Consider the following 21,959-nt stretch of genomic DNA (forward strand, 5'->3'; position numbering starts at 1 on the left):
CACACATGCACAAACACACAAACTCACACAGACACACATGCACGCATGCACGCGCACACACATTATATGCTCACCTTACCTTCCGTTCCATCGCCGGTCTGCTGGGACTTGCTGTTCTCTGGTACGGGCCGGGCTGTGTAACGCGTTACCATAACGACGAGGCAGGAACTTCCCGGCCAGAGCACTGACGTCAAAGGCAGAGCCACTTGCCTCTGATTGGCCAGCGCTCTGCCTTTCATTAGCGGTGAAAGGAAGTTCCTCCCTCATCGCTATAGATGCAGATACCCAGCGTGGACTGGAGTGGAGCGGCGCGGCACACTACAGCACCCAGGAGGCCGGCGATGAAACGAAAGGTAAACATATCTTATATTATATGCTCACCTTACCCTCCGTTCCATCGCAGGCCTCCTGGGTCTTTTAGTTCGCCGCGAGGACGCCGCGATGTACCCGGGAACTACAAGAACCATCAGACCAGCGGTGGAATGGAAGGTAAGGTGAGCATAATACTGTATGCGTGTGTGTGTGTGTGTGTGTGTGTGTTTGTGCAGACTGCAAGTGCGGGTCAGAGTGTGGTGGTGGACGAAACCGGAAGTGTGTGCGGTGAGAATTTCGCTCGTACAGCGGGTTACAAATTTACAGAAAGCTTTGCTTGTTAAGCGAAATTCTCGTTAAGAGGGTTACTCGTTAAGCGAGGTACCACTGTACGTGGAACAAAGAATGGAACTTAAAGAATGAAAATCACCAACGCCTTCGGCAAGGTACCCAATCGGAACGCTGTTGTAACCACCAATCGGAGTCGTAGGGGCGTTGCAAAATACACAGCAAAAACACACCCTTGTCCTGCCTTCAGTCCTACGTCACTGCCTTCAGCGTCGTCGCAACCGTCGCTGCTGTGGTGTCAAACACAAGGATGCAGAGCTTATCATGGCGCAGCAGGATAGCAGCGATCAAAAAAATGACCTGGAACATTCAGGAGCGAGCAGCGATTTCGCAGCAGGGGTCTGATCGTTGTTATGTGTCTCACACAGCGACGTCGCTGTTGAGGTCGTTGCCACGTCATAGAAAATGGCGACTTAGCAGCGATGTCGTTGTCGTCGTCGCTATGTGTGACACCACCTTTAGATGTTGCCTAAGGTAAGAATATCAAATCAGTCATTGACCCAATTATATACCCTACTGGCAGGGCTGTATTTTGCCTTCGTGCTGCCCTAGGCACTTTAAGTGGTCGCGCCCCTTAGTGACAACGTAACACTGAGTTTTCGCACACGAAATCTGTTTAAGGCAGATCTACTCTGTAAAACACTTGAAAAAGTATCAATGAGAAACGAAGGGCACTAACCCCCCCCCCCCAATGGGGATCACCACGGGCACATCAAAACATAGCATGAGTATAAAATATTCCCACCACACCGTCCCCACTTATATACTGTGACTGTCACACTGCCCCTAATAAACTACACACTGCCCTCCCTTATAAATTATACCCACCACACCTTCCTCAATTATGAAATATGATCTGCACATTGACCTCACATCATGCTGCCCCCTCCTCAGAATGTCCCATGCATGCTGCCCCCTCCTCACAGTATCCCATGCATGCAGCCCCCTCCTCACAATGTCCCATGCATGCTGCCCCCTCCTCACAATGTCCCATGCATGCTGCTCCCTCCTCACAATGTCCCATGCATGCTGCCCCCTCCTCACAATGTCCCATGCATGCTGCTCCCTCCTCACAATGTCCCATGCATGCTGCCCCCTCCTCACAATGTCCCATGCATGCTTCCCCGTCCTCACAATGTCCCATGCATGCTGCCCCCTCCTCACAATGTCCCATGCATGCTGCTCCCTCCTCACAATGTCCCATGCATGCTGCCCCCTCCTCACAATGTCCCATGCATGCTGCTCCCTCCTCACAGTTTCCCATGCATGCTGTTCCCTCCTCACAATGTCCCATGCATGCTGCCCCCTCCTCACAATGTCCCATGCATGCTGCCCCTCTCCATGAGCTCCTAATGCTGCCTTCCTCTTTTTCATAATGACACCTCCATGCTGCCCCATTCATCATACTAAGACCACCACACTAACGCTTATGCTGAGACACCCCTCACACACACACACACACACACACACACACACACACACACCCACACCCACACCCACTCTTGATATTGACTCCCCTACATTGCTCCACTCCATACTGAGCCCACACATGCTGCCCCTTCTCCATAATGAGCTCCCAATGCTGCCCCCCTCTCATTCTGAGTCCTTACACTCCCCCGCCATCAATTTTGTCATTGCACTATCCCTCAACCCTTGTCCTCTGTCTCTAGGATTGGCCCCTCTCTCCCATTCCCCCAGCAGCAACCGCTCTCCCCCGCCTTCACCAGCAGCCTCTCCCCCAGCATCAGCCTCTCTCCCCCCAGCCCCCCCAGCATCAACCTCTCTTCCCCCAGCGTCCCCCAGCTTCAGCCTCTCCCCCCCAGCATCAGCCTCTCTGCCCCCAGCATCAGCCTCTCTGCCCCCAGCATCAGCCTCTCTGCCCCCTGCATCAGCCTCTCTGCCCCCTGCATCAGCCTCTCTTCTCCCAGCCTCCCCCAGCATCAGCCTCACTCCTCCCAGCCTCCCCCAGCATCATCCCCCCCAGCATCAGCCTTCACCCTCCCAGCCTCCCCCAGCATCAGCCTCCCCCCTCACAGCCTCTCCCAGCATCAGCCTCTCTCCCCCAGCCCCCCCAGCATCAACCTCTCTCCCCCCAGCCTCCCCCAGCTTCAGCCTCACCCCCCCAGCTTTCCTCAGCATCAGCCTCTCTCCCCCAGCTTCCCCCAGCATCAGCCTCTCTCCCCCAGCTTCCCCCAGCATCAGCCTCTCTCCCCCAGCATCAGCCTCTCTCCCCCAGCATCAGCCTCTCTCCCCCAGCTTCCCCCAGCATCAGCCTCTCTCCCCCAGCTTCCCCCAGCATCAGCCTCTCTCCCCCAGCTTCCCCTAGCATCAGCCTCTCTCCCCCAGCTTCCCCCAGCATCAGCCTCTCTGCCCAGCATCAGCCTCTCTGCCCAGCATCAGCCTCTCTTCTCCCAGCCTCCCCCAGCATCAGCCTCACTCCTCCCTGCCTCCCCCAGCATCAGCCCCCCCAGCATCAGCCTCCACCCTCCCAGCCTCCCCCCTCACAGCCTCTCCCAGAATCAGCCTCCCCAGCATCAGCCTCTCTCCTCCCAGCCTCCCCCAGCATCAGCCTCTCTCCTCCCAGCCTCCCCCAGCATCAGCCTCTCTCCTCCCAGCCTCCCCCAGCATCAGCCTCTCTCCTCCCAGCATCAGCCTCCCTCAGCATCAGCTTCTCTCCTCAGAGCCTCCCGCAGCATCAGCCTTTCTCCTCCCAGCCTGTCCCAGCATCAGCCTCTCTCCTCCCAGCCTCCCACAGCATCAGCCTCCCTCCTCCCAGCCTCCCCCAGCATCAGCTTCTCTCCTCCCAGCCTCCCCCCTCCCAGCCTCCCCCAGCATCAGCCTCCCCCAGCACCAGCCTCTCTCCTCCCAGCCTCCCCCAGCATCAGCCTCTCTCCTCCCAGCCTCCCCCTCTCTCCTCCCAGCCTCCCCCAGCATCAGCCTCCCTCAGCATCAGCTTCTCTCCTCCCAGCCTCCCTCAGCATCAGACTCCCTCCTCCCAGCCTCCCCCAGCATCAGCCTCTCTCCTCCCAGCCTCCCCCAGCATCAGACTCCCTCCTCCCAGCCTCCCTCAGCATCAGCCTCTCTCCTCCCAGCCTCCCCCTCTCTCCTCCCAGCCTCCCCCAGCATCAGCCTCCCTCAGCATCAGCCTCTCTCCTCCCAGCCTCCCCCAGCATCAGCCTCCCTCAGCATCAGACTCCCTCCTCCCAGCGTCCCTCAGCATCAGCCTCTCTCCTCCCAGCCTCCCCCAGCATAAGCCTCCCTCAGCATCAGACTCCCTCCTCCCAGCCTCCCTCAGCATCAGCCTCTCTCCTCCCAGCCTCCCCCAGCATCAGCCTCCCTCAGCATCATACTCCCTCCTCCCAGCCTCCCCCAGCATCAGCCTCTCTCCTCCCAGCCTCCCCCAGCATCAGCCTCCCTCAGCATCAGCCTCCCTCAGCATCAGCCTCCCCCAGCATCAGCCTCCCCCAGCACCAGTCTCTCTCTCCTCCCAGCCTCCCCCAGCATCAGCCTCTCTCCTCCCAAACTCTCCCAGCATCAGCCTCCCCCAGCATCAGCCTCTCTCCTCCCAGCCTCCCCCTCTCTCCTCCCAGCCTCCCCCTCTCTCCTCCCAGCCTCCCCCAGCATCAGCCTCTCTCTCAGGATCAGGCTCTCTCCTCCCAGCCTCCCCCAGCATCAGCCTCTCTCCTCCCAGCCTCCCCCAGCATCAGCCTCTCTCCTCCCAGCCTAAGCCTCCCTCAGCATCAGCCTCCCTACTCCCAGCCTCCCCCAGCATCAGCCTCCCCCCATCCCAGCCTTCCGCAACATCAGCCTCCCCCCTCCCAGCCTCCCCCAGCATCATACTCTCTTCTCCCAGCCTCCCCCAGTATCAGCTTCTCTTCCCCCAAATCTCCCCCAGTATCAGCCTCTCTCCTCCCACCCCATACGTAGATCTCCAGTCTGCATTAAAGACACCCCCACGCTCCTTATGAATCTTCAGCTCTGCGAGCACTTACCTGCTCCAGGGCCCGCCGTCATCTTCCTGGCTCACGTGAGTATCCTCTTCTGACACCGGCTTCCATCGCGGCGTCCTGCTGTGAGCTCTGCATGTGAAATCCACACAGCATTGGACGCAGCACAGAGGAAGGAGCTGATTGGCGCGCCTGTGACCACGGAAGTGCAGGCGCCGGCAGTTCCGGGGTCAATCAGCTCTCTGTGCCCGGCCGCCGCAGTTTGTCTGCATTCGCGTCTTAATTGACGCGGATACAAATAAATAAAAGGTGCGCCTCTCCCCCCTCCGAAAATACAGCGGATTTAATGTGTGTGTAAAAAAAAAAAAAATTTTTTTTTTTTACTGCTAGAAGGTGCCGCCCCCTGCATCCTGCCGCCCTAGGCACGGGACCACGGGTGCCTAATGGTAAATACGGCCCTGCCTACTGGCCTGTATGGAGATATGACATTTTTGGACAAAAACATTATTTGGATGCTCTAAAGAAAAATACAACTTCCTAAAAATGTAAAATGATGCGGAACTATAAAGAGATGTCATCAATCCAAGAGCAACTCTACATTATGACGGCTGAAATATTGATAGTCTAACACATTGATTGTTGACACAAGTAAAGAAAAAAAAAATTTTGAAAATTTTTAGATCCCCAAAAATTATCACAGAACACCACAACAGAAAGGATATATTCCATTCCATCTAAATACAACCAAATCTAAAAGGATCCTGAGGCTTCTATAATACTGGTTAACAACAGATTCTCACTTTTGACTCAAAAACCCTGTACTTTATCTCCAACACATACGTAGAATTGAAGAAAACAAAATTAATTATCCACAGACAAAATTATTGACTAGTCACATGAAAAGTTTTCCAATATTAACACAATATAGAAATTATGGTCCAACTTTACTTTGAACGATTGTTTTTGTTTACAGTTAAGAGATTATTGCTTGGAATGGTCCATCTGAGCCAAATTATCTACCAGCCTATCGTCAAAAAGGTTTCTTTGGATTAGGAGCCATCCGATAAATAAAAAGGGGTTGTCCACCACTTGGACAGGCCCTTCTTGAAAGGGGACCGAACTCCCCCATGTAAAAAAAAATAAGTTAAAAAAAAAAAAAACACCTCATGGACCTTGTTGTTACAGCTACTTTGGCACGGTTTCGGTCACCACTTGTTTGACTTTATGACAAATGAGCTGCCACTGACAGTCATACAAGTCAACGTTGCTAGAACTGCGCTGGTCTGGGAGGAGAGTATATGGCAGTGATGATGAACCTATGGCACATGTGCCAGACCGGGCACTCAGAGCCCTCTCTGTTGACACGTGCGCAGACACATCATCCAGCCGCTTTGAACTCCTGGTGTGATTGTGGTAGCAGTTCAAAGTTGTGTAGAAGTGGAGGAGACATTAAAACCTTGCTCTGACACTCACTCTCGGCCTAGAAGCGGCATTACGACCGGCTCAGTTACATAACATTATGTGGAGGCACTGGCGTCACGTGGCCGCGCCGGACAAACAGAAGCGGTGGAGCCGAAGAAAGAAAGAGTAGGATTTTCTTTTTACTGTGTGCCGCACAGCAATGGGGGCTCTTCTGTACCAGGATGGGGGACATTTTACCAGAATGGGAAGCATTTACCAGGATGCAGCCATATACCAGCATAAGGGACATTTTACCAGCATGGGGGGCATTTACCAGGATGGGGTAATCTATACTAGGATGGGGACATATTTACCGGGAAGTGGCCCATGATGGAGGACATTACTACATAATGAAGGGGAAGGCAACTGGAATGTCTTCATAGGATTTAGAGATGTTCACATTTTGAAATCTAGATGTGGATTTCAGGGTGGAATCTGCTTGCATTCCATGCTAAAGTCTGCCTGCCTTTCTGCTTTCCCCATAAAGATCAATCTAACTGCTGTGTTGTGAGTGGGCAGTCGGAGTGGCTCAGCTTTAATGTGTGGTAAGCATGCTTGAGTTTGATGCCCCTCCGCTTAAGAGAAGACTGCAAAGGTAAGTAAAATCAATGAATTGTTTGCAAAATAGAATTTGCTAAATTGCAGTGTTGGCACTTCGTAATAAAAAAAAAAATTAGGTTTCGGGTTATAGTTTCATCACTCGGCCTCTGAAAGGCTCACCATCACTGGTATATGACTTGACTTTGTTGTTTAACAAAAGTATGGGTGATCCAATTTGTCGATAGCCTCTTAATATATTATTGGCTTGTGTTTAATATATACTAGGAAAAGCTTCCAACAGTTTATTCTAGTATATAGATATATGGTACACTACATCACTCAAAACGGTCTCATTTAAAAAGGGGGGGGGGGGGGAATGAAAAAAAAAAAAAAAAAAAAATTGTACTGGTGTTTTGTAAAGGAAAAAAAAATAAAAAAAAATATATAAAGAACACCATATACCATGTAGTATGTATGAAATAACACAACCTCCCTTCGAAATTTTTCAAATCTTAAAGTCACAAGTTTCTTATGAGCTGGATTCTTCCATAATGATAAAGTGTCACACTTTACCGTAAAACACAAAGTTTGGTGCCGGGAGCAATCCAGACCAGCTGACAAATCTGGTGAGCCCAACAAATTACAGATGTATCTGCTAAGACATTGTTTTGACGTTAAACTTTATTATTTGTAAAGTTGTAAAATGAAATGGATTGGAAATGCTCTACATGTGGATAGAATACAGAGTCATACAACCTCCAAGTGGATCCTGTGACCAGTGATGCTGTTAAAAAACAGGAGGAAATATAATTAACCCAAATTGGAAAAATTTTACTCAATGGCCCCAGTAAAATGGTTCCACAAGACAACCGATCGGGAACTGAACTTCCTCATGGAACCTGTCCTCTGTAGAAGATTTTACATGGATATATTAAAATGAAAAATTAACTAAAATCAAAAGACGTTTTGCATTTAGGAACATTTATTCCAATAGCTATTTAACTTTTTTTGCACCTGTTTTAAGATATGGCTCTGTTCACATTTTCAGTTGTCATTGCTTGTAAGGCCTAGGACACACAGCAAGAAAAAACAAGTGGAATCCGATAAAACCTCCCCCCCCAAAAAAAAAACCCCGCATTCCACTTGGACCAATATTGCTCTATAGGGTCGCTCCCATGAGCAATTGTTTTCTCAGCCCTAGTCGGACCAAGAAAACAGTCGCAACATGCTGGGGGTGGAATGCGATTTCACTCGCACCCATTCAAGTCTATGGGGCGAGAGAAGCATCGCATTGCTCTCGCGTTACACCGGTGTTATGCGAGAGCAGTGCGATTCCCGCATCAGCCGGCAACGGAGGAGATAGGGAGATAAATCTCCCCCATCCCCCTCCTTAGCGCCATCCCTCCACTGTGGGCTGATCGCATGATCGGACAACAGTCGTATGACACTCGGCTCTCGCTGTACTGTGAGCGTGTGCCAAGTGTCATGCAAGCACTCGCACAAATCCCCGTGTGGCCTCGGCCGAAGATCCAAGATTAAGGGGGAAAAAAAAAAAAAAGAACCCTGTATCTGTTACAAACGCAGCATTTATTGTTTCCACCTTGCCTTAATTTTATTTCCATCTGTAATGGTTCCATTTCTAATAATATGAGTCTCTGGACACTTAACACTGAACTAAAACAAAAAAAAAAAAAAAAAAAGACGGGCTGACCAATGCAAGATATAACCGTCAGTTCTAAAAAAAAAAAAAAAAAAAAAAAAAAAAAAAAAAATATAAAAATAAATAAAAGTAAATTACATAACAAAAAGTTGCACAGGCTAAGAGCCTCAATCAATCAAAAGTGGTGTTGTCACGGTTGACAGACATCCCTGTGGTGTCTGGCTGCAGAAGGTCGCTGCATTTGGCTGCACAAACTGCTTTTGATTTCCATTCTTTCATTGGTATCAATGGAGTGATGTATCTTCTCTGTTATGGTTAGCTCTTGCTCTTTAGGGTCCTGCAGACATCTTGACTTTTTCATCTGCAAATCATTATCCCCACTCCCTGTGTCATTATATACCTGCATTTACCCTTGGTTTGTTGCTGGTGATAGAGTTTTACTCCTAAGCTGTCAACATTGCAATCAGTCTGCTTGTAATCTCCTGGAAACACGTCGTCGTATGTTGCCTTCTCTCTTAAAAAGTCATCTTGGAGATAAGTTGTCCGTTTGCATTTCCCTGGGTGTTCTTTAGTTCTTAGTGGGGTTGACTAGTGCTCATACCATCTGGTCATTACCTAGAGCCCAGTACAGTGTCAGCCAGAGCCTAGGTATCATGCTCGGCGCATAGGTGAAGAACCCATCTAGGGATGCCAGAGGAGCCAGTGGTAGGTTTTACCAAGTATTTCCATCTTCCCTTTCCCTAGAGTCAGGGTTTCCCCTTGACTCCCCCCTCCATTTTTCACTGTTCGTCTGGTAGTCCCCCATACAAAGCATGATTGGTGTTGTCAACGCTGGTCTTGAGGAATGAGGTGGTGTGTCGGAGAGGTCATATGCCTCTTCATGAATAAGATGCATCAGAGGAGTGGTATACACCTCTACGAGCCTCCGCACAAATCCTACTCCAGTGAGTAAGATTTGCGGTATAGCAAACACCACTGCAACAACACTCATCATGAATTTGATAAGCAGCGGTCACCATGCCCCCATCCCGACGCAGCTCCCTCCACTTTGTCAGAGCTAGGAGAGAATGGCGCGAGTGCCTAAAAGGTGCAAAATTTTAGTGTAACCTCGAATTGCGCTAAAATTATGCAACTGATCAAAGCTTTTTACGCTACAATACTTCCATAAAGCCAGTTTCAGCAAAGCTTAAGTTTTTGGATCCAGCTAAAATACACACTGCAGCAGAACAGAAGACATTTTAGGACATTTCCCTACTCATTCAAAAGAATGGATTTTGTATTGGATCCTTTTATTTCTGTTTTTGCCATAAGAAAATGGATTTAAAAAAAATTATTAAAAAAAAATTTAAATATAAGACATAACAGACGTGTGAACAGGGCTATAGCCATGGCTAAGGCCAATTACACAGGATGTCACGACATTGTATGTACATATGGCACTGAATACAGAGAGATTCTCCCCTACAAGCACTGCTTCTAGATGAGAATATCTATGAAATATGAGCACATCACCACTGTATTGAATGAAGTCTATGACATAGGGGTGTACGAAATGAGAACAAAGACTATTTACCTTAGCGTATAAAATACTGTATTTATAAAAAATAAAAAAAAATAAAAATATTTGTGACTGGTCAACAATAATGATATATTTTTAATATATATAAATATATATATATATATATATATATATATAAATATATATATATATATATATATATATATATATATATATATATATATATATATATATATATATATATATATATATATATATATATATATATATATATATATATATATATATATATATATATATATATATATATATATATATATATATATATTATATATATATATATATATATATATATATATAATTTTATAGATATTTATTTTCCCCATTTGGCAGCGGGAAAAAAAAAAAAAGGGTTCAGATAGCCAAGGGGATAAAAACTTAGCGAAAGGGTTGAGATCATTGTTCAAGTATCCAACTGCAGAGAACGGAGGACAGCTCTTAGTCTTAATGCAACCAGTTGCCTAAGGCCGGAATTCCACTTGAGAGTCTGGCATCGGTATCACCCGGTACAGCCGCACACTCTCCTGCCAGAAGCAGGTCGGCTGCATGTATTTCTATGCAGCTGAGAGGCTCCTGTGCGGAGAGCGTCAGGCCGTGCGGGGTGAGGCAATGCGAGATTCGCGTGAGTCATACACAAGTAGAAGTCTGGCCTAACAGAAAAGGCAGAGTTTTGTGAGACGGTGGTCTAAAAAAAAAAAAAACAAAACACAACCAGCCTCAAAATACAGTAACCAAGAACCATCTAGAAGGGAGAAAGCCCCATTGTTAATGAGCACTCAACACTGGGGCCAAATTAGTCCAGCATAAATCTTCCAATTCCTATAACAAGACAATTGTTATTTTTCTTAAAATCCTCTGGCCCAAAAAATAAAAAAATAAAAATTAATGAGATGAGAAGAAAAACAGAAGGAAAAAAAAAAAAACCCTGATAAAAACATAATCCTATATAAATTCAATGGGAGCATTAGAATTATACACAGCATGTGCCAACGTTAATCACAAACACAATCAGGAGGAGTTTTTACGTATTACAGTTATCAGTTATCTCATGATTCTAGGAACTGTAATTACCAGAAATCACAGAGCAGAACAAGCCACTGAATACTACAACCAGGCGTCTCTTAGAAAAATGAGGTTTCGGCTACTTGGACTAGAGAGGATTACTAAAAACAACATGATGAGCCCCCAAGGGGCGACATGACTGCCTAAGGCTCTTCCATTTTTAGGAATAGCTTTCCATGGTTAATGCAGCTCAGTCAGGCTATTATGGGAATCATTGTTAAACATGATGAACTCTGATATGTGCTCCTTGCATATTTCTCTATCGGATGCATCCAGAGATGTCTAGAATTTTACTCGACATGACACACAGCAAAAGGCTTATGAGAGCTAAGGCCGTGAGTGACGGCTGTATCCTGTTGCAGAAATGCTATGTTGCTCATATACAATGTCCAAATCATTTCTCTTCTAAAACCAGAATTTTGCACCACTTCTACAGTTGCCCATAGACTGGATAGGGTGGTGAGCCCTTCTAACCATCAGAAATCATTTTGCCTGTATTTCCATATGATTATAAACACATGTTAAGTGGGTGATCAAGAATTTTTTGAGAAATCCATTGACCAGCTGAAGTTGGCCATACACATTCAAGAGATGTCATCCAAACAAGGTCCTCCTGCTTTTGTGTCCAGTCTTCATCCGTTCGTTATGGATCCATTACAAACAGAGGTATACTTTTGTTTCTATTTTGCATCTGTTTTACTAGAGGGATCTCTTAACACCTTTAAGAATGTGCAGTGCTTAAGAAACCGCACGTGTTATTGTACAAAATAACAGATAACCAACCATTAGGACGGGTCCCCAACCTATAAGCTCTAGAGCCACATGTTTTGTGGGCCCATCATGGGTGGCTTGCGGTTGCATGCTAGACCTAGTGGAAATGAACCAAAGAGCTTTGAAGAGAAGGTCTACAGATGGTGACTTGTGAGATGCACTGTACAGAAGAGCAGATCTGAATGGGGGTAAGGTAGGAACCCCTTGATCTGGGTATACAGCCTTGGCGTGATTTTTGTGGAAAAGCCTTGAATGTCATACCAGTTTATGGGGGCTTTGGGCATCACTACTGTGAGGGGGCCAGGAGCTGGATGTGGCTCTTAAGGTTAAAAAGGTTGGGGACCGCTGCGTTATGAGGAGTTTTCCATAATTTTAGATCTTTAAAATCGATCCCATCAAAATCATCAAGTTCTGCCAACTTTTACCTATTACGTACTGCCAGCTTTAATCAAGAAGTTGTTAAGATCCATTACCTAATCCTAAAGGTGAGAGAGACAATTTATGCTCATCACAGATGTTGCCCATGGTCAGCTTAAGATCTTTCGATCTCAAAGTTGTAAAGATATTACAATATATGGTCTATGTTTGTGCAAAAAAAAATTTAAAATACAAAACTGTTCCCAAAAGAGCAGTCCTTTATTATTTATTTATTTGGGATACTATTACTTTTAGAATTTTGTATTCATTACAGTATGAAGATAAAGAAACCTATGCAAAAAAAAATAAATAAATAAATAAATAAAAGCTAAGAATTCCAGAAGAGAATGATTTTCCGATGACTCATTGTACCTCTGCATGTTCTAAAGCTTATTGTCTATTGATTTCCTTCTGGAGGCTAGAGATACATCATGCGTTTCCACTCTACTTGACCCGAATTACATATGCGATTTATAGAACTGAACGCAACAAGGACAGGGTCTAAAATAGGGAGCAAGGATTCCTAGAATACTAGAAGGCCATTTGCAAGACTCGGAGAAAAGGCTCTCCTGGAAAAAGGCTAAACAGGATGAACGTCTACGTCAAATGTTGTCCTCATCAAAAGGGATCTGAGCCTAGATGGTATTAGTAATTCTTAGACAAAAAATATTTCACTCTACTCCAAGGAATGGAAACATCACAGGGGTGACCTTCTCTCGGTGATGTTTGCATAGGAAAACCGGTAGATCTGCTCAACTGGAGGGCTAGAAAATATCCAAAGTCTAGGAAAGCCTTAGCATTTGTCATACCTCACTCTTCTACAAGGACTCTACTAGCTATTTTTACACTGCCTCATGAGAGCATGCTGAGGGTGTATATTGCAAATACATAAGATTTCAAGGTGTGTTCGTAGGTGTGTGCAATGTGAAATCTGTCGATTTGGATGAGCAGAACATCTGACAGATACCTTGGAGTGGTTTCTAAACATAAAATTAGAATGTGACTGAACGTGACCTATTTGTGGAAGACTCGCCCATTTCTGGGTTTGACCACTAAGGCATCTATATATTATAAGCACGTGCATTCCATACAATGGGTTAATTTGCTTGAAAGACCAGCAAATGTCTAACAACATACCAATATTGTTGTATGTAAATGTTTATGCAACCAAAAGATATAATAAATGGATGAGAAAAAAGGGGCAAATGTTTGTCTGGACTCTAAAATAAGGGTCCGTTACACTGACTAAAGTTGGCTGACTTTGTAAATGGATAGAGGGCTCCTTGATGCTCCCTTAATAGAATATATTGGGGGAGAGAAGGATTCAGCATGTTGGATTTCCAATGGCCGAACCTTTGGGGGTTGCTTATCTCACACAACAGGATGAGTCGGGAGGCGACTCCATGTTCGAGAACACCAGAGCGCTGGATGAACCTAGTGTCCCTTAATATGGGGATATAGCTGTTGGTCTGAATGGCTGACAGATCTCTATAGACTCCCAAACACGCAAACCAAAACACCTCACCTCTGTCAAATAAAAACCTATAGTCAAAGATTTGGGCTCACCGTCTTAAGCTCAACTATGGAGAAATAGAGAAGGTTCGTAGATGTCAATGTATTCTAATGGTGTCTCCAACAAACAGAACTAAAACAAAAACAGTCGGAGCCAAAGATCATGGACTTCTGACTCCTGCTCATTTACACAAGTTTGGAGCACTATTCTAGTTGCCTTCTATACTTGCCACTAAACCCTGCTCTGCTGAAATAAAACACTATGCTTTGGGCACGGCAAATTTAGCCCATGCATGAATGTGCTTTACTTGCAGAGACAAAGCGGGAGATACAACCACCATAACTAGATATGCTGTCACACAATGCATGTGTTTCAAAAGTAAAACATTGACCTGTAGTCATTAAGACTGTTGATTCGTACGCTAGTTTTAATGATGGGCGAGCAGGGGTAAAATGCGCCTAATTCATTTAGGAGGAGCAAACCAATAAATGAATTAAAAGCACATTAAAATCACTGGCGTGCACCTCCATACGCCTCGTCAGACACTGGAGCAAGCTATGTAACTTCTGAAGAATTTCAGGCGGGCCTCACCACGCCCAAGCCCACCAATGCTACACTAATTTTGGCAGATCTGCCGGGCCCTTATGAAAACGTCAAAAGTCACAACGTTTTTACTGAACTAAAAGTATTTTGTGCTAGAGAATACACAACCATAAATTAAGGACTCATTATCTTAGGGTATATTTGTAGGACATTACTGACCCTTAAGCTTGCCATACACAATTCTCGGCCGACACACGCAGAGGTGCTCACTTAGCTGAGAGGTCCTGGATGCTCCATGATAAAGCAGTGGACTGATGGCAACCCGTGGCTTATCTCAGGGAGACCAATTCCATCAATGGTCCAAAATTGGACATGCACGATTAATATCTCATCGATCATCAGTCGACTGGCGCCCCCATACACATTAGGCATGAATGGAGTTCTATGTATCTTCTCTGTTAGGGTTAACTCTTTCCCTTTAGGGTCCTGCAGACATCTTGACCTTTTCAGCTGCAAATTCTTATCCCCACTCCCTGTGTCTTTATATAACTGCATTTCCCCTTGGTTTGTTGCTGGTGATAGAGTTTTACTCTTAAGTCCCCGTCACATTTAGCGACTTACCAGCGATCCCGAAAACGATGCGACCTGATAAGGATCGCTGGTAAGTCGCTGGTGAGATGTCACACAGTCAGACCTTACCAACGATAAAGGTCGTAGTAGCGACCTGTATAAACGATCTCTGCTGTCACTGGGACCCTGTCACACAGTGTCAACCATAGCGATGCGTCCTGCCCAGCAGGACATCGCCTTTGAAGAAAATGGTCCAGGACACTCAGCAACGACCGGCGACCTCACAGCAGGGGCCAGGTCGTTGCTGGATGTCACACACAGCGACATCGCTAGCAAGATCGCTGTTGCGTCACCAAAACCGTGACTCAGCAGCGATGTCGCTTAGTGAGACGTGGCCTTTAAGCTGTCAACATTGCAAGCAATCCGCTTGTAATCTTCTGAAAACATGTTGTTGTATGTTGCTTTCGCTCTCCCAAAGTCATCTTGGAGATAAGTTTTCGGTTTGCATTCCCCTATTTGTTTTCCTTGTGTGTTCTTTAAGACTTAAGGTGGTGTCACACATAGCGAAGCAGCAGCGATCACGACCAGCGATCTGACCTCATCAGGATCGCTGCTGCGTCGTTACATGGTCGCTGGTGAGCTGTCAAACAGGCAGATCTCACCAGGGACCAGTGACCAGCCCCCAGCCAGCAGCGACGCGTGGAAGTGTAAGGTAAATATCGGGTAACCAAGGAAAGCACTTCTCTTGGTTACCCGATATTTACCTTAGTTACTAGCGTCCGCTGCTCTCACGCTGCCAGTGCCGGCTCCCTGTTCCCTGCACTCCAAGCCAGAGTACACATCGGGTTAATTACCCGATGTGTACTCCAGCTACGTGTGCAGGGAGCCGGCACTGGCAGCGTGAGAGCACACCGCTTAGCGCTGGCTCCCTGCACTCCTAGCCAGAGTACACATCGGGTTAATTACCCGATGTGTACTCCAGCTACATATGCAGGGACCCGGCACTGGCAGCGTGAGAGCGGCGGATGCTAGTAACTAAGGTAAATATCAGGTAACCAAGGAAAGGGCGTATTGGTTACCCGATGTTTACTGTGGTTACAGCTTACCGCAGCTGCCAGACGCCGGCTCCCTGCTCCCTGCTCACTTCAGTTCGTCGCTCTCTCGCTGTCACACACAGCGATGTGTGCTTCACAGCGGGAGAGCAACGTCCAAAAAATGAAGCAGGACATTCAGCAACGACCGGTGACCTCACAGCAGGGGCCAGGTCGTTGCTGGATGTCACACACAGTGACAGCGACGGGACGTCGCTGCTACGTCACAGAAAATGGTGACTTAGCAGCGACGTCGTTGTCGTCGTCGCTGTGTGTGACACCACCTTTAGTGGGGTTGACTAGTGCTCATCCCATCTAGTCATTACCTAGAGTCCAGTTTAGACAGAACCTAGGTATCCTGCTCAGCGTGGGCCAAACCTGCTGATATAGTCAGGTTCATACAATATGTGTAATGTTTATGGGAGCCTAAAGTCACGACAGATCCCAATGTGATTGGCATGATCTGCCAACAATCCAAATCGTACTGGTAAAACTGGGATGCACAACTTCCCATGTCTTCTGGAAGTCAAATTATCCCCTGCAATTGGGTTTGACTTGCTAAAATAATATGGAAATCTTAGAAAGAAAAAAAAAAAAAAAAAAGAATAGAAAAGATATTTTGGGTCTGAAATTATTTTCTATAATAAAGACAATATAATTATTACAGTCTGGTTGACACAATGACTTGCTCTTACATTAGGTATTAAAAGCAGCTTCACTCTTTTGGAGACACCAAAGAACATTCTCCAGGGTCCAAGAGGGAATAAAAAAGAAGAAAAAAAAAAAAAATAGACAGATGCAAAAAGACATAGCACATGACAGATGACAAGATCTTCAACAAAGGAGCAGGACTTAAAATGAGGGCAAAAACAAAAAATGTAGACTGACTGTTTCTCAAAACATTCTGACGTCTAAGGCTGCTTTCACACCTCCGGTTTTTCCTGTGCAGCACAATCCAGCACTTTGCCTAAAAAACGCAACAGTTTTTTTTTTTTTTTGCTGCCGGTTGCGTTTTTTTGCATAAACTAACATAAGTGCCGCATGGGCTTGCGTTCCGTCCGTTTTTTGCCGTATGTGGCATATTTAGCCGAAGCGGTGGCTAGATAGAACGTTGCCTGGCATGTTTTTTTTTTGTGCGGCAAAAAAAACCCCAAAAAAACGCATCGCGCCGCATCCGGCCGATGCGGCGCATTTTCATATGCATGCCTATGGACGCCGAATGCGGCGCAATGTGGCAAAAACGCATCCAGCCGCCGTATGTGGTTTTTGCCACTACGCATGCTCAGTAGCCTGCCGCAAGCGTCAAAAACCGGACGGGCCGCATGTAAAAAAAAAAAAACGTATGCAAAGGATGCGGTGTTTTCGCCGCATCCGTTGCATAGGTTTCACAGCCAGATTGAGCCGCACTGCAAAAAACGGATGTGTGAAAGCAGCCTAAAAGGATGAAGATTGGATTAGGTATTAAATAACCATGTCATGCTATAAGAAGTGTTGGCTTCATGGAAGTAAAGAAATGGAGAATTAATTGAAAATTGTGTAATAAATAAGATACAATTGAATTAAAATATAGTGAAATTAATAATTACCCAGACTGGATTAAATAAATATATATATATATATATATATATATATATATATATATATATATATATATATATATATATATATATATATATATATATATATATATATATATATATATATATATAATAAAAGGATAAATAAGATTTTATTGGGGGCTTGCCAAAATTGATTTAAAAAGAAAAAAAAAACGGTATAAAAATAAATTATTATGTACATACGGTATAATTTTTTTTTTCTTTCAATATACCCCCTCAATTTAAAATAAAACAAATGAATAGATCAATAAGATTTTATTGGAGGAGAGATAGAGCTATCTATCTCTATCGATATCAAAAATACGATGTATATCTATATCTATAGGTATCGTATTTTTCATTTTATAAGACGCATACCAAATTTAGAGTTAAAAAAAAAAATGGGGTCCGTCTTAGACTCTGGTGTTGTCTTACCAGAGGAGGGCAGCAGTGGTGGTGAACCGGGGTCACAGGAGGCTGAGGTTGTGCTAGCAGCAGCGGCGGGTCACTAGGGGCGTCAGCAGCAGCGGCGGGTCAGTGGTGGAGCAGGCTGGTGCGGTGAGTGTCCCAGTCTGTCCATGGTCCCAGTTCAAATGATGGCGCCTGGAGCGGTGCATGCGCAGATGGTGCTCTCATCCAAGAGCTCCATGTGCGCATGTGCAGACTCCCAGCGCCATCATTTGAAACTGGGACCGCGGACACACTGGGACACCTTCACGCACAGAGAGGCAGCTGGTACCGACAGGCACCCGGCAGCAGCCACAGGCACCCGGCCACCGCATAGACAGCCTCCCCGGTAAGCTATATTCGGATTTTAAGATGCACCCCTCATTTTCCTCCCAAATTTATGGGAGGAAAAGTGCGTTTTATAATCCAAAAATACGGCGTGTATATCTACATACATACATACATACATACATACACATATAAATCTCTATCACACACACAGTATATTTTATGCCTTTTTATATGCAAAATATATATACACATACATACACACACTTATGTTTTACTGTATATGATTTTTATTAGGTTTTGTAGTTAAATCTTGAAATCGTGCGTTAGAAAATTTAAGTATGTTTTTATACCTTTCTTTCTATCAATGTTGGGAAGCCACCATGAAACTGAATGTTGTTTTTTATGGTTTGTTTTAAATTGGGACGGTATTTTTAATTATATATATATGAAATGCATATGGTTTTTAATTTTTTGTTTTTTTTATTTATTTAAAATTTATTTTTGCTATTTTATCATAATGCTTTCCGGCTTCTAATATCCTTTACAAATATGTCCCGTCCACATGCGCAGTAATGACAGGAGATGGAATGGACAATTGCAGGTCGTCGCTTTCTGAACAGATAATTAAGGCGCAGGACAAACAATGAAGCCAATATCTGGTTCATAAGTAAAGGCACCGCCGAAAAATGTAATTGAGTGAAGCAAATCCTACCTATAGGGCCCATGAGCAGTTCCGCTATCCTGCCTACACAAACGCCGGTAGTGGCCTTGAGAGGAGCTAGATTAATTCTCTCTCCAGATAAGCGGCTGCGGGTGAACAGGATTATGATCCCATTGATGTGTGGCCATGCCTTCCTCAACACTGTTTAGCCTTCAAACATACAATGGACAAAGGACAAATGACAACTTGTTTAAAAGGTCCGGAAAGATCAATGGGGGGAGATCAAACGCCAAGCTGGCACCAAATCAATTAAGATGGATGAATAAAAAAATAATGTCATCTGTGCGGATGATCCAGTTTCTACTAACAAATATGACGACTATGTTTGTAAAACATACATTTTTTCTGCCGTTTACTTGTATACATGCATCCGATCTTCATTCTTTGGCAATACTTGACGTACCCCAAGAAGCTCTTCGAAATTGCACCCATTGATACTGCATAGCTTTTAATCCTTCCCATGCATTACATCCATCTGGTGTGGGTCACTGAGGTTCCCGGTTCATGAATGGGATGCCAGAAATACCAAACTGCCAGACCTACATTTACATACATGCCAGAAGGGGAGCAGACACACATTTATTGGTTAATCAGCATCTTTTTTTCTTTCCCCCTTTTTAGAAAGATGAGCGCCTAAAATGAGAATCATTAATATTGATACCGGTATCTATAGTGCAGAGCCTTCTTTTTATTAACATCTCAAGCAAAAGGTGGGTCCTGTGGAAGTTTATTAACAATCCATTAATGTGTGGGGTAATGGGGAGCAGTCTGATGATCTCCAAACAAGCACCATTGTGTTGGCCCAAGATAAATCAAGTCAAAAGGACTTCTAAAAGGACTACATTTTGAAAGTTAGTGATCCCCTTAGATACTCAAGTTTTTCTGAAAGCACAAAAATTGAGATATAATAATACTACGGCTGGGTTCACATGAATGGATGTGATATGCTAATGACCCTCAGCTCCAGTTGTGCTGCCAGCGTGAGCTGAATATCATGCAACTGTGATCTGATCCTGCGATCGGATCACAGCTGCGGAGGAGAGGGAGGGATTAATCTCCCCATCTCCTTCATGGTCAGCTGATGCGATTATCACACTGCACTCCGGTGTCATCCGAGTGCAGTCCGATGTTGCACTCGCACCTATAGACTCGTATGGGTGCAAAGGACACGTCTCTTGCTGACAATTGCATCATGCTGCAACTTCTCTCATCCAGAATGTGAATGAGAAAAAAGCTGACCCTCTGCTCTCCCTCATTGAATAACACTGGTCCAAGCGCAATGCGAGATATTGCACTCGTTTGAGTCATACGCTCGTGTGAGAGTACCCCAATAATTAGAGATGGCTGGACCTGTGGAAGTTCGGTTGAGCTAGACTTTATGTAAAGTTCAGTTTGGAACCCAGACTTTACCTGAACCCCAATGGAAGTCACTAACTGGGCAGGTAGAGTCTCTGCCCACATGCATCCAGCCATAAACCGATCACTTCCAGGGGAAGGGTTTTCTCTCTTTTTTTATACCCCCCCTCCTTTGTTTTGTGCACACTACCTCCATTCATACTATTGTTACCCCCAGTGCAAGCCAATCAAAAATTGCAAGCGACTCTCACTGGGCTGAGCACAGAGCGTACCCGAGCACAGCGATGCTCATGCAAGTGGTTTGCACACGCAAAACGTCTAAACTCTGCTTTTTTTTTTTTTTTTGCAAAGTCTATGTTCAGTACGAACAACAAACCTTGGGTTCGCTAATATCTACTAATAAAATCTTGATCCGCTCTGCCTGCATGGACAAAAATGTGTGCTATCAGTATTCCACACCTCTGTAAAAGCAGCATTTACAGTGCAAGATCATCGTGAATGAATGTTGTCAAAAGCGCTTTTATTTGCACTAAGTCATCACGTTATCAGGTTAAAATATATTAAAGAAAAAAAAAAATATATATATATGTATATATATATATATATATATATATATATATATATATATATATATATATATATATATATATATATATATATATATATATATATATATATATATATATATATATATATATATATATATATATATATATATATTTATTTATTTATTTATATGTATACACACACACACACACACACACACAGTGGAACCTTGGTTTACGAGAACAATCCGTTCTGGGAGTGTGCGTGTAAACCCAGTTACTCGTCTAGCAAAGCAAAATTTCCCATAGGAAATAATGCAAGCTCAGACAATTCGTTCCACAACTTATTCAATGTCCCATCCTGGTCCCCTATTGTGCCATTCCACACACGCAAACACACGCACAAACACATATTATGCTCACCTTACCTTCTGTTCCCTTGCCGGCCTCCTGGTTCTTGTAGGTAAGGATGGTTTACCTTGGGGAGATCAACATCAAACACCGCGGAGACACCATCACATGTTTCTCAACGCTGGCAGGAAACTAGCCAGGTCTTTCACCGGGAAGGAACAACCATGGGAAGGGCAGTCTCCAAAAAAAACCGCCTATACCACCAAAACATGGTATCCATCCACAGACAGTTGTTTTGGGGTATTTGCCCCTCATCAGTGTGGAGTAGGAAACTGGCTAGTGGGGGCAATGCTTAGGTCAACCATCCTTACCTATGTAGTCTTCTACTAGGCATTGTTCCCACTAGCCACTTTCCTACTCCACACTGATGAGGGGCAAATACCCCGAAACAGCTGTCTGTGGATGGATACCATGTTTTGGTATAGGCGGTTTCCTTGGAGACTGCCCTTCCCGTGGTTGTTCCTTCCCGGTGAAAGACCTGGCTAGTTTCCTGCCAGCGTTGAGAAACATGTGATTGTGTCTCCGCAGCATTCTTGTTTTCCTGATTCTTGTAGTCCACCGGTACAGGATGTGTATTGGGTAACCATTGTGACCGATGTCGGATCTTCAGCTGCCAGCCCAGCCCACCGACGTCAAAGGCAGGAGCCACTTGCCTCTGATTTGTCAGCGCGCTTCCCTTGAGAAGCGGCTGACAGCGCAAGTTCCTCCATTGTCATGATGGTTACCCGATATACATCCTGTACTGGTAAACTACAAGAACCAAGAGGCCGGCAAGG

The 21,959-nt window shown here is 45.1% G+C and overlaps 1 protein-coding gene across 1 annotated transcript in view; it reads right to left on the reverse strand.

Moving 5' to 3' along the window:
- The window catches only part of RBMS1 (RNA binding motif single stranded interacting protein 1), a 230,367-nt gene that overhangs the window by 161,984 nt on the left and 46,424 nt on the right, over positions 1–21,959 (reverse strand). The window contains exons 3-4 of the mRNA XM_075317260.1: positions 10,503–10,532; positions 9,288–9,309 (exon numbers count right to left, since the gene is read on the reverse strand). Coding sequence (XP_075173375.1) covers positions 9,288–9,309; positions 10,503–10,532 — 52 coding nt within the window. The remainder of the gene's footprint in view (positions 1–9,287; positions 9,310–10,502; positions 10,533–21,959) is intronic.

Source organism: Anomaloglossus baeobatrachus, chromosome 7 (assembly GCF_048569485.1).
Source record: "Anomaloglossus baeobatrachus isolate aAnoBae1 chromosome 7, aAnoBae1.hap1, whole genome shotgun sequence".
NCBI lineage: Eukaryota > Metazoa > Chordata > Amphibia > Anura > Aromobatidae > Anomaloglossus > Anomaloglossus baeobatrachus.